Consider the following 13,139-nt stretch of genomic DNA (forward strand, 5'->3'; position numbering starts at 1 on the left):
AGTCTGTTGGTTCCAGGCCTCTGTGTCTGTATCTTCAGCCTGAAGAATGGCAGTGGGGTTATCTTGTTCTCACTGGTCCTTTTATTCCACTTGCAGCTGGAGTCATTTCTTTCCACTCTTTGGGATTCTTCTGACTTGCCTTTACCTAGTGGATGTATAAAATTGAACTAGGTGGTTGTTTATATGCTCAACTCCCAGGGTAAACTTTATAAATGCAAGGGGGAAGAGCTTTGACACCTTAGTCTACTTTATTTTTTATCCTAGTTTTATTACCACAAATAAAAATTTAAAGAATTTTTTAAAATTTAAATTCAAAGTAAATATGAAATAAGACAATATATCTGGTACCCTCTGCTGATGTCAGTCTCTCTAGAACTTTCCAGGATTAGTTATAATGAATTAGAAAGTTAGTGCCACGTGTCGTTATTGATAGCATAACATAGAAGACAGTGGAAGACGTGGACACAGCTGATCGCTCAGTTCTTGCATTTTTTTAACAGATGGCTGTTGCTTAACTTCAAGCTTCTCCTGTGATGTGGATACAAAGTGAAGTTTAAGATAGTGGTGGGTGAGAGACATGGGATTTTTAAAAGGCAGAGCTATAATAAAGGTATAACTCAGGTGCTCTGAGAATGCAGCAGGGGGAGTTGGAGTATGACTCTTAGAAAAGCTGTTATTTCACCTGGGCTCTTATAGGGTCAGTAAGAGTTTGCAGAATTTTGGGCACCCCAGAATTTTGGGGTGGGGGTAATAAGAATGACAAAGAGAACAACACTGAAAGGGGTATGTGAGCACAGCTTGTATTTCTGTGTGGGTGGAGCAGGAGGAAAATTGTAGATGATAAATTGAAAGGAGCAGTTGGGGTCAGCTTGTGACAGGCCTTATGTGACATGCCATGGAATATGAAACTTGTGTAGGATTTTTGTAAAGAAGGCATATTATCACATCTGTGGTAGCAGTATGCAGGCTTGGAAAGAAGGGTGAAAACACAGAGAAAGAGGATTTTCCTTTTGTATTTAGAAGACATTAGAGAAGAATCAGTAGGTCATAGGCAGCTGAGAGAAGGTCTTGATAAAAGAACAGAGAAATAGGAGGAATAAAAATTAAATCACAGAAGCAAGTCAAAACAAACCCAGAAGGAAGCTGATTGTGCAACGCTACCAATTGACAGTCAAGGAACGCAGTAATTGGAATTCTTTAAATAAAGGTTAGAACAAACATTTCAGAAGGTATGGTTACCAGATAAAATATAGGATGCCTAGTTAAATTTGAATTTCAGATAAACAGTGAATAATTTTTTTAGTGTAAGTATGTCCCATGTAATATTTGGAACATACTTATACTAAACACTGTTATTTGTTTATCTTAAATTCAAATTTAGCTGGGTGTCCTGTTATTTTTATTTGGAAAACCTGGTAATCCTAGTATGATAAAAAGGCTATGAAAAGGCCTGGTGATCAGACTCAAATGATCTGATCCTTCTTTTGATGATCGAGTGTTACCACATTTGTTTGTAGGTATGAGGTACAGCATTTATAGAACACAGGGAGAACCTTTTGGGAAGTCTTTTCCACATTTAAGTGACTGGTAGGGATTTCACCTATGAAATTGTAAAAGTTACTTGATCAAGAAAAAAGGGGAACTAAAGAAAAGAAGGGAACATTCAAACTACTGAAAGCATCTAATATTCAACAGAATAGATGGACAATATCTTGTGTATTCCAGGAAACAAATGGGGTGTTATCCCCACTGAGAGGGATCATCCAGTTTGCTTTATCAAGTGTGAACAAGGCTGGGCTGCCATTGTTGTTTATGCTCTTGATGTACAGTGGCCCCTGTGTTCTGGCTCCTGTTTTTATTGGGGCTGTAAAAACATTACAAAAACCCCAACAATAAACACTCTGCTGAGAATGTGACGTCATAGTAACATGACCTCACAGGGAGCCAGGTCCTTGGAAGCCCTAGTAGACCAGCCAAGACTGGAGTTGTGGGGCGAGGAATCCTGGGGAGGGGCTCATGAGAGGAAGTATGGCTCAGGCACACCCTGGGCTCCAGGATGAGTTCTTCTTGGTGTCTCTCTGGTTGCTGGTGAGTGTGTGTTGTATTCATATTTGCAGGCTTTTGTGACTTAAAAGGAGCAGTCTCTGTTCTTGTTCAAGTAATCTTATGTATTGAGAAATGAGACAGTACAAAGCCATCTAGGAATGGAGGTATTTATCCTCATTTTATTCCTTATTTTCTTTTTTTACTGAAGGTTTTTTCAAGAAGATCCAGAGAAATCTGATACATACAGTTTTTAAAATTACCTCCTTCTGGTGAATGTAAGGAAAATGAGGTGAAATAGACTGGGCTGGGCAAGATAGAAAGAGGAGACAGACATGAGGAATGAGAAACATGAGAAATAGGAATAATTTGGACCACTACATTTTTTTAAATATATACTCATTAGGATAAGTCTCTTGTATTTGAAGAAAATCTTTGCAGTACTATAGTTGTGGTATAATTACATTATTTACCTGGAGTGATGAAATATATACCATGAATTTGCCCTGAGAAGTGAACAATAAGTAGTAGTTGAATTGAGAAGAAAATCCTTTCTTTGACATTTGTTTTTCCTACATGATAACTAATATGTAGAGTAAAAGAATGCATGGGAACTCCATGGATTTTTTCTTTTTCAATTGTAAAAATGAGTTGATTGTAACTAAAATAGTTCTTGAGGTAAGTATTTTACATTTCTACCACTTAGGTGGAAAAACACAGAGTAACTGGGAGTTGCCCTTAAAAGAAATTTCTTCTATGAGTTTACTTATTATACGTTTGCTGTACATAATAATTAAATATTCGGTTTTCTGATAGGATAAATTTCACAAAATTGGCTGGTAATGTGAACTCTATAAAGGAAGATTTAGGATGAAAAATTATTTAAATGTATTTGCCTGAAGATTTCATCATAATGAAGCAATTTATTTTAACTAGTGGGTATTGCTGTTGGAAAATTGTTTAGGTGGCTGATTGAAGGAGGGTTGCCAAACATCTTGGTTTGCCTGGGTTAGTTGCATTTTATCTCTGTTGTTCTGGCAGTGAATATGGTTTAGCATTTGACTTTGACTTTAAAAAATGAAGCATTATCGGGCCCGGCCCCGTGGCTTAGCGGTTAAGTGCGCAGGCTCCGCTACTGGCGGCCCGGGTTCGGATCCCGGGTGTGCACCGATGCACCGCTTGTCCGGCCATGCTGAGGCCGCGTCCCACATACAGCAACTAGAAGGATGTGCAGCTATGACATACAACTATCTACTGGGGCCTTAGGGAGAAAAAGGGAAAAAAAAAAGAAATGAAGCATTATCATTTTGCAGTAAAATAAGCAGGGGATTGTAAACCTCCACTTTGTACTTGCAGCTTCTCTGCTGTCTCATTTGGAATGTGTCAGTTGACATATGCATTGAACAGAATTTTCACATAGTTGAGTCTAAAAGACAAGTTGCGATAATCAATCTGTCTTTTCCCTCCTCTTCTTGCTCCCTTTCAAGGACAGCATGTGGAGGACTTGCTGATAAAATGAGCTTGGAAAGGAGTGGCTAGGGACAGTTAACTCCCTCAAGTCTGGCAGTGCTGGGGAAGTCTGGGACTCTGCGGGCCCTAGGAGCCTCTTGGGGTGTCAGCAGGTTGCAGCCTGAACTGCATTGAGTGATGCTGAAGCTGCCAGGCCACCACTGAGTTGGTGGATCAGTAGGAAATGGGAAATTGTACGTTGGGTAGAATGAGTGACAAAATAGAGATTAAATAGTTCTACTTAAAAATGTATTCTTTTTTGCTATGATGATTTTTGTCATTTATTATATAAGTTTACAACTAACTGTTTTTTTTTATTGGTAATTTTTTTATATACTTTGTAACAATTAGAATTACATCTTTAATGATTTTATCATTTCTGTTCCCTCTTCAGAGCATTCTGATTTAGACAATAAATGGTTACTTTACTTCAGGCCAAGTTAAAGAACTGTGGGATAGAGCAATGCCTGTGGACCCCATTCAGCCTAGCCTGGAATGGCTTTTACATTTTTAAAGATTGTGACAAAACAATAAAAATAAGCTTGTGTGACAGGGACCTTCTGTGGCCTGCAAGTCTGAAATATTTACTATCTGGTCCGTTATAGAAGAATTCTGGCTATGTCTGGTTTAGAGTCTGTGGTAAGTGTGTTGGAAGGCTACCTAAGCACAATAGTTTATCATGAACTTTGTTTTCGTACCAAGTTAAAATGAAGATTTGGAAATTACTGTGTTCTCGTTGGTTTTGTGTTATAAATGCATGATGTAGCATTCTACAGCCAACGACAGGCTGGAGTTTATGACCCCTTTGTAGTCCAGAGGTTCTCAGTGTGGTCTGTGGGGCTTCCTGAGACCTTTTTTATAGGGTTGTGAGGTCAAAGTTATTTTATAATAACTGCACAGCATTATTTTCCTTTTTCACCACGTTGATATTTACACTGATGGTACAAAAGCAATCGTGGGGGTCTTGGCTCATGTCAAGGTAGTGGTACCAAACTGTTCTAGTTATTGTTATATTCTTCATTGCCATGCACTCAAAATAAAAACAAAGGCAGATTTCACCTAACCATGTCCTTGATAAAGCAGTACAGATTAATTACATTTCAACCCTTGAGAACATGTCTTTTTAATTTCACATGTGATGAAATGGAAAATGTGCATAAGGCACTCCTGCTCCTGAGGGTTGTTTGTTTGTTGGTTTTTTTTTTGATTTCTTTCTTTCTTTTTTTTTTTTTTTTTTTTTTTTATGAGGAAGATCAGCCCTGAGCTAACATCCGTGCTAATCCTCCTCTTTTTGCTGAGGAAGACCGGCTCTGAGCTAACATCTATTGCCAATCCTCCTCCTTTTTCTCCCCAAAGCCCCAGTAGATAGTTGTATGTCATAGTTGCACATCTTTCTAGTTGCTGTATGTGGGATGCAGCCTCAGTGTGACCGGTGCAGTGGTGTGTCGGTGCGTACCCAGGATCCAAACCCGGGCCGCCAGTAGTAGAGCGCGTGCGCTTAACCGCTAAGCCACGGGGCCGGTCCAGAGGGTTGTTTCTAGGAAAAGCACTCATATGTCATTTGAGTTGTGAGCTATAAACTAGTTGCATTTTTCTTGGAATACCCTTTTTCCTTCAAAGTATGACTAATTATGGTTATTGGCAAACATTTTCTCGAAAATTAATAGAGTGAGCCTATTACTTTAAGGAAAACAACTGAAAATATTGTTGCCATGATAAAATTTGAGCTTTCAATCAAAAGTTAGAATTTTGGAAATCATACCTGCCACCAGAAGTTTGACAGCTTCCCAATACTTAAAGACTTTTCTGAAGATATTAGTGGTGAGATTAATGAATGTGGTTTTTTTGATATTGTAAAATGAAATGTGTCAACAAATATTTTGCAAATGACCGATGCGTGTTGCAGGATCATGCCTGGGTAAAAGAACCATTCAAAGTGTTAAAACAGATTTTAATGTAAGAGCACAAAAAATTCATTGATACAATTTTAGATTCTATGTTGCAACTAACCTTTAAGAAACTGCCACTTGTCTTATTTTGGTGTCGTATCAAAAAAGAATATCTACAGTTATCTGAAAAAAATATTAAAATACTCATTATTTTTCTGATTAAATACCTATATGAAGCCTGATTTTTTTAATATATCTCAACCAAAATAATATATAGTTACAGATTGAATGTAGAAGTGGCTATGATAAGCTATCTTCTAGAAAGCCAACCATTAAAGAAATTTGTAAAAAAAAAAAAAAAGTAAATCTGTCACTTATTTCACTAAATTTTATGTTGTTTTGGAAAATATAGTTATTTTTAATAAAAATGTATTAATTATATTCATGAAATGGATTTATTATTTTTAAATGAGTTAATATTAGAGAATTTTCTGTTTTAATTACTAATGTGGTGACTATCATATAGACAGCTATGATAGATATGAGATGGATATAGTAATATAACTCACATAGACAAAGGTTTTCGGAGTCATTCATTCTTTTCAAAATGTAAAAGTCCTGAGACCAAAAGGCTTGAGAACTGCTCATCTAGGATTTAAGCAACATTCTTTAATATGTTGAAATATAGTAACTGAAAATATTGTTATGAATAAACATAAAACAGTCTCATTTAAAATGGTTTTCGTTTAGTTGGCTCTATGATATCATGACAGTTTCATCAGCTATTTCCCTTTTTGCCACACAAGAAAAATCTTTTCTTTTTTTTCCTCATCAATTCTCACAGCAATGCTGGGGTGAAAAAAACACTGCTGGAGGCTCATTCTGAAATGGGGAGCACTGAAATTCTGGATAAGGAGACCCCAGAAAGTCTCAGTAATGGTACCAGCAGCAATGTAGAAGCAGCCAAAAGGTTGGCCAAACGTCTTTATCAACTAGACAGATTCAAAAGATCGGATGTTGCAAAGCACCTGGGCAAAAAGTACGTTCTGTCCCAAGGCCGGTGTCTGAGTGTACCCTTGTGTGTGTGTTTTAATAGCTTAGATTTTAGTAACCGAGTCTGTTGTGTTTTCTTATAGCAATGAATTTAGCAAATTAGTCGCTGAAGAATATCTGAAGTTTTTTGATTTTACAGGAATGACGCTGGATCAGTCACTCAGGTATGATTAAACATCACTTCCATTCTTCTTTGCCTCCAAATAATTAATTCTGAAAAGAGAAAGTAATGTGCTGAAGCTAAAATCTGATTTTATGTTTTTAAGCTGGCAGTTACTTTGTGAACTTAGCTCAGGTTGTACTATAGATGTTAAACACAATTGAAAGTGAGAAAAATATATTGTTTTAATGAAATCACACATGATTCTGCATCTAGTAGATGACAGTAAAGAATAGTGGCAAAATAAGTCTTGAAAAAATAGAATCTGTGGGAATTTGGTTTTCAAATGATCAATAAAAAAAGGCACGTCTACAGACTGTAGAATTATAGATTTTTTCCTAAGCATTTGTTTACAATATCCAAATAGCCTTTAAGACAATACTTTGGAAGTAACTCATGAATGGGATTAAAAATGAATATCAGCATAAATATCAGCAGAAAGTATCGGACAGTACACAGTAAACCTCTTTCAGGCGGTAGCACTTCTTGCTGGTCTGTTCCAGTGAAGATCTTAAGCGCACTGACCCTCACTTCTCACACCACATTGTACCACCTCTAAGAGCAGTTGAGGGTGACACCCAGTCAGCATTTGACCTCACAAACTTTACAGAGCATCAGACCTAGAGGACTTCTGAGATTGTCTTGCATAACCCTCTAGTTTTACAAATCAGGAAACTGAGGCCTGGGAGGTGAAGGGAGGATGTTTGGATTAGAGTGCACAACAGTGACTTATTCTGTGGCTCTTTACGTGAATCAAGGGTACTCGTAGGTTTTCCAATGAAAACAGGGAAGAGTGGAGAAAAGATCTGTATTTCTGCTTTGCTTTCTTTGATGTGGTTTATAAAAAAAAAAGTTATGAAAAATTAAAGTTTGACCAATATAATATAGATTAACAAACTATAAGGCAGAGAGCAGCATTTTCATCAGAGAAATAAGGTTTATTGTATGTTTCTTTCAATAGTAAGATTTCTTAGAACATTTTAAATGACTCTTCCCATCTCGTGTAGGGAAATGCATCTATTTTGTCAAGTGAGAGTCATCTAGATTTATCTATAATAGACAGTACTCTTGGTGACTCTGATTTAGATTGGTGTGTGGTTCTGGGCGTATTTTCTATTGTTCAAAGAAGTTTTACAAATAAATTAATTTATTCGTAATTTAAGGAATAAATTAGAGTTTTTATCTCCCAATTTCCTCCTCATGTAACAAATTAATAATACAATATGATAATAGGCAGAATGAAATTAACAGAAATATACGGTGCACGAGACAGTATAATTGTGATTTTAACAGTGGGTCAGTGGTGATTAATAATCATGTAACAAAACGACGAAAAAATTGTGGTCCATGTAGAGTTTTAAAACCGAGGCTACGTGGTTACGTGTTCAGTCTTCAGCATTCTTTGGTTTTTATCTGGCTGATCTTTTAACGTTGGCAACTTGACACTCAGTCTCATGGGGAATTGCCTGCCTCCCCAAGGCTTTTGTGGATGTGCTGGCCACTCTGTCCTCCTTTATGTTGACACTTTATAGAATTTAAATGTCAGCATCAGTTTATATTGAATGGCCATTAAGTGATTCTTTTGAAATCACTGTAGAATATCTTACTTTGCATAATTAATTGCTTATGTTTGTATGAATTAACTTTATTAAACATAAAGAATATGGTAACATTTTCTGAAGTTTCGTTTTTTCCCCTTAATTCTTTTTTTAGGTATTTCTTTAAAGCATTTTCTCTTGTGGGAGAAACTCAAGAACGAGAGAGAGTTTTAGTACACTTCTCCAATAGATATTTTTATTGTAACCCAGATACCATTGCTTCACAAGGTAATCTGATGGAAATGCTTGAATTTCTTATTTTTAACAAGGATTATTTTCTTCATTATGAAAGTTACATTTTATTGTGGAAAATTATGCAGAAGAAAATGAAAATCATCTAGCTATCTTGAATTACCTAGAGATAACTGTTATTAACAGTTTGATTTGCTCCCTTCTAGTCTGTTTATACGACATTTAATGTCAAATTAGAATTGTTACACAGTTGTGTTTCCTACTCTTTCTCTTTCATTGTAAGCATTTTCTCATGTCATCAGATATTCTTTAAAAGCGTGATACTCTTCCTTTAGTTATTTTTACTCTAGTTTTCAGTTCTGTAGTATGACAATATACTTTCTTTAAATTGCTCATGCCTTGTTACTCTGACATTTTACGTGCAAAGCACATTATACTAAATGAAATGCCAGTTTTCTTATCTCTTCTTCCCATATGTCTGATCTCTAAAATTCTTGATGAAGTGCACATATGCTTGGTTTTGTGGTGAGTTTCGGAAACATTTACAAATCTCACTGGAGTTTGTGGTGTATCTCTGGCAATTTTGTTTGATATTCGTAATAACAAGACTGACCACTGACTTGGTTTATGATTTTAATGAACTATGACTTTATATTTATTGTACTATTCTTAAGAAGCAACTTTTTTTTCTTTTTTTTATTGATGTTTTAATAGTTTATAACATTGTGAAATTTTTGGTTGTACATTTTTGTTTGTCCATCACCATATACATGTCTCCCTTCACCCCTTGTGCCCACCCACTACCCCCATTGCCCCTGGTAACCACAGTACAGTTTTCTCTGTCCATGTGTTGGTTTATATTCCACATATGAGTGAGATCATATGGTGTTTGTCTTTCTCTCTCTGGCTTATTTCACTTAACATAGTACCCTCCAGGTCCATCCATGTTATTGCAAATGGGATGATTTTGTCTTTTTTATGGCTGAGTAGTATTCCATTGTATATATACACCACATCTTGTTGATCCAGTCGTCAGTCAAGGGACACTTGGGTTGTTTCCACTTCTTCGCTGTAGTGAATAATGCTGCAGTGAATATAGGGTGCATAAGCCTCTTTGGATTGTTGATTTCAGGTTCATTGGATAGATTCCCAGTAGTGGGATAGCTGGATCATAGGGTATTTCTATTTTTAATTCTTTGAGGAGTCTCCATACTATTTTCCACAGAGGCTGCACCAGTTTGCATTCCCACCAGCTGTGTATGAGAGTTCCTGTTTCTCCACATCTTCTCCAACATTTGTTGTTTTTTGTCTTGGTGATTATAGCCATTCTAAAGGGCATGAGGTGATATCTTAGTGTTGTTTTGATTTACATTTCCCTGATGATTAGTGATGTTGAACATCTTTTCCTGTGCCTATTGGCCATCTGTATATCTTCTTTGGAGAAGTGTCTGTTCATTTCCTCTGCCCATTTTTTTGACCAGGTTGTTTGTTTTTTTGTTGTTCAGTTGTGTGAGTTCTTTATATATTATGGAGATTAACCCCTTGTCAGATATATGTTTTGCAAATATTTTCTCCCAGCTAGTGGGTTGTCTGTTCATTTTGATTCTGGTTTCATTTGTCTTGTAGAAGCTCTTTGATCTGATAAAGTCCCACTTGTTAAGAAGCAACTTTTAATTGTTGATGTACCCTGTGAAGAGAAGTCTTTTCTCCATTTCATTTCCTGCAGTAAAGCAAAATTTTTCAGGCTTTGAAGTCAAGCACATTCACTTGCAATTGGAGACTCTTACATAAACTTACAAATTCTGGAATAAACCGCTGAGACCAGATGTACTAGAAATAGTAATTATCTCTTAGCTTCAGTATTGCCAACTAACTGGGATGAGTATACTTGTTATTGACTAAAGTGATTGCTCCCCCGCCTCCGCCCTGCAGGCTGTAGCTAAATTAACTGTCTGATTATTCAAGTCACATTCCTATCTGTAAAATGGGAGCTTGTCAAAGCCTTCTTTGACTGTATTTAGACAATTTAGTCACCGTCTCTTAACACTGTCAGCATTAACTAGAGAGTGAAAGCGATAGAAGGGGGTTGTTCTTATTAGAACTTTCTTCAAATCTAAGAAGTTGTTGACATTTCTGAGTGAAACAAGGAATATGGATTTGTGCACTCAATTCGCTGTTGATAAGGATATTTGGAGAGCTGGCTACTGAGTTTTACAAATGCTTTCAGGAATTTGTTTTAAATGTATTTAGAAGTTGTGATAAACTGGAATGGGAATAAATATACATAGGCATTTAGTAGCATCTGCTTAGAGACATGAATAATAGAAATCACCTACTATACTCAAAGGCATACTTTTGAAAAATAAGCTGTCTTTAATTCATGACTTCAGCAATTGCACAGGCCCTTCTGTACATTTAGTGTAAATGAATAAGATTTTTCTGCATCTGCAACTGCTGTTGTCTGCTATACTTGGATTGAGACTTGCAGGGAGAGAAGGAGGAGGAGAATGAATTCTGAGGTTTGGAAATGAGAAGCTTAATTCTTAATGCTTGTTCTTTTCCTTTATAAAGTAAGAAGAGAGAGTGGTGTTTCCATATAAGTGTGAAATGATTCTTCTTGTTTGGACAACTTTTTTCCCCTGAATATTTAATTTTTTAATCTTCACAGATTATTTCAATATTTTGTTTTTGTCTGATCCATAGTATCCTAAACCGGTCTCCCTAAATGTTGCCTTTAAAAAATGCCAGGAAAGAGGATAACTGTTCCTGCCTAGATATTTTTAGCCAGAGAACTAATACCCAGTAAACAGTAGAAGGCACAAATCTTGGTTTTCTTTAACTTTTGCTTTTTTTTCTAATTCACTTTCCTCTCGGAAAGTAAAAAGATTAACAGTATTAAATAATTTATTTTCATTTCCATATCTTGTGTTATAGAAAATTGAGAAAATATAAATAAATAGATAAAAATTATAATCTCAATATCCGGAGATGATAATCTCTTTTAATATTATATTTTCTTTTGGGTACATTTATATTTAAATGGAATCATAGGGCCGGCTCCATGGCTTAGCGGTTAAGTGCGCGCGCTCTGATGCTGGCGGCCCGGGTTTGGATCCCGGGTGCGCCCCGAGGCACCACTTCTGCGTCCAGCGCGAGGCCGAGTCCCACGTACAGCAACTAGAAGGATGTGAACCTATGACATACAACTATCTGCTGGGGCTTTGGGGGGAAAAAATGAATAAATAAAATCTTTAAAAAAAAAAATAAATAAATGGAATCATAGTGCATATAATTTGTTTTTCATATAATAAGTTATTATGAAATATCTCTCCATTTCAACATGTATACTTGGACAACATTTTTCATGACTTCAACATAGCAGAATTGTTTTTGAAGGGTCATATTTACTTGTTCCCCATTGTAAGCAATGTTTCTTTGGATAGCCTTATATTTTGTGTAGATCTTTATTTCTTTAGCGTAAAGCCCTAGAAATAGATTTCCTGTGTCAAAGGACACTATTTCAAAGCTTAGGATCTGTACTGTCAAAGTGTCCTTCAGAGAGGTAGGAATAATTTACTTTGTCACCAGTAGACTTTATCTCTGTGCATTGAGGCGCTTTTAATAATTTATTCTTATCTATTTTCTGTCTCCCCAAATGAATATGATTAATTATGCCTCGCCGCAGGATCATGTTTTCATAAGTTCCTAATGTGTGCTATTTTAATGATAATAAGGAGTCCGAAAGGGAATAGTGAATTAATGCTTTCTGCCCTTGTCCTTGCCTCTTTCCTTAGATGGAGTCCATTGCCTCACCTGTGCAATGATGCTTCTTAACACAGATCTCCACGGCCATGTAAGTGTAGGCGTGTGAAGCCGTCTGACAGAAATCCAGAATATTTTGGGCTTATCTTTGCTTTTGTGCTCACACACGTTTATTCTCTGCCTCCTTTTCTCTCATTTTCTACATGGCAGGTTGGTAAAGATAAATCTTTGGAAAAAGAAATAACTTATTTTACATGTTAGCACAGAGCATAATTTTAAGTGAATACCGTATTGTCTACATGTCTGGAGTTGTTTTATCCATAATGTGTGTGTCGTGTATTTTCTTTTTCCCCTAAATGGCAGAGACAGAGCTGTTACTTTTTGTTTTTTATTTTTATTTTGTTTTTTGCTTCCCTAATAGGGTTGATATACAATGATGGAAGGAAAATATAGGTTAGATCTGAAAATATCAACTATGTTTTCAGTAATACAGTAGTAAGTCTTAGGAACTCAGCCTTTTCCACACTCCATAGCTCACATGGTCTTTTGCTAGTTGAAATACCAAAATAAATCTAATTACCGTCTCACCTTCTGTTTAAAATATAGGATGAACTTCTTAAATTTATAATTTTATACGAACTTTCACCTTTCAGATACATGTAATTTTAGCATTTACTTAAACGGTTCGTATTAGAGAAAATAAGAATGTTTTAGTTATATGTAGATCAGTAGATACTTACTTAACACAAAAATTATTTCATAGTCCCAGGTCCCTTTATTTTGAAGAGTCTTGATCATCCCTTGATTTACTATATGATATATCTTACAATTTAAAAAATCACATTAAAAGAACTGAAAGTTAGATATCAGTCCAAATTTGTTCACATATTCCAAAAGGCCACATAATTCCCTTTTTCAAAACTATGGTGCTCC

General features: G+C 36.0%; 1 protein-coding gene across 7 annotated transcripts in view; it reads left to right on the forward strand.

The window, feature by feature from the left end:
- The window catches only part of PSD3 (pleckstrin and Sec7 domain containing 3), a 453,546-nt gene that overhangs the window by 196,452 nt on the left and 243,955 nt on the right, over window positions 1–13,139 (forward strand). For 5 of the 7 annotated variants that reach the window (XM_087418635.1, XM_087418634.1, XM_087418636.1 and 2 more), the window contains exons 5-8: window positions 6,286–6,480; window positions 6,578–6,658; window positions 8,368–8,480; window positions 12,239–12,297. In XM_087418635.1, coding sequence (XP_087274761.1) covers window positions 6,286–6,480; window positions 6,578–6,658; window positions 8,368–8,480; window positions 12,239–12,297 — 448 coding nt within the window. Of the gene's footprint in view, window positions 1–6,285; window positions 6,481–6,577; window positions 6,659–8,367; window positions 8,481–12,238; window positions 12,298–13,139 lie in introns of those variants that run through there. The other 2 variants (XM_087418639.1, XM_087418640.1) reach the window with 2 other exon arrangements.

This window comes from Ceratotherium simum, chromosome 28 (genome assembly GCF_057802395.1).
Source record: "Ceratotherium simum simum isolate JZ-2026a chromosome 28, ASM5780239v1, whole genome shotgun sequence".
NCBI classification, from domain to species: Eukaryota; Metazoa; Chordata; class Mammalia; order Perissodactyla; family Rhinocerotidae; genus Ceratotherium; species Ceratotherium simum.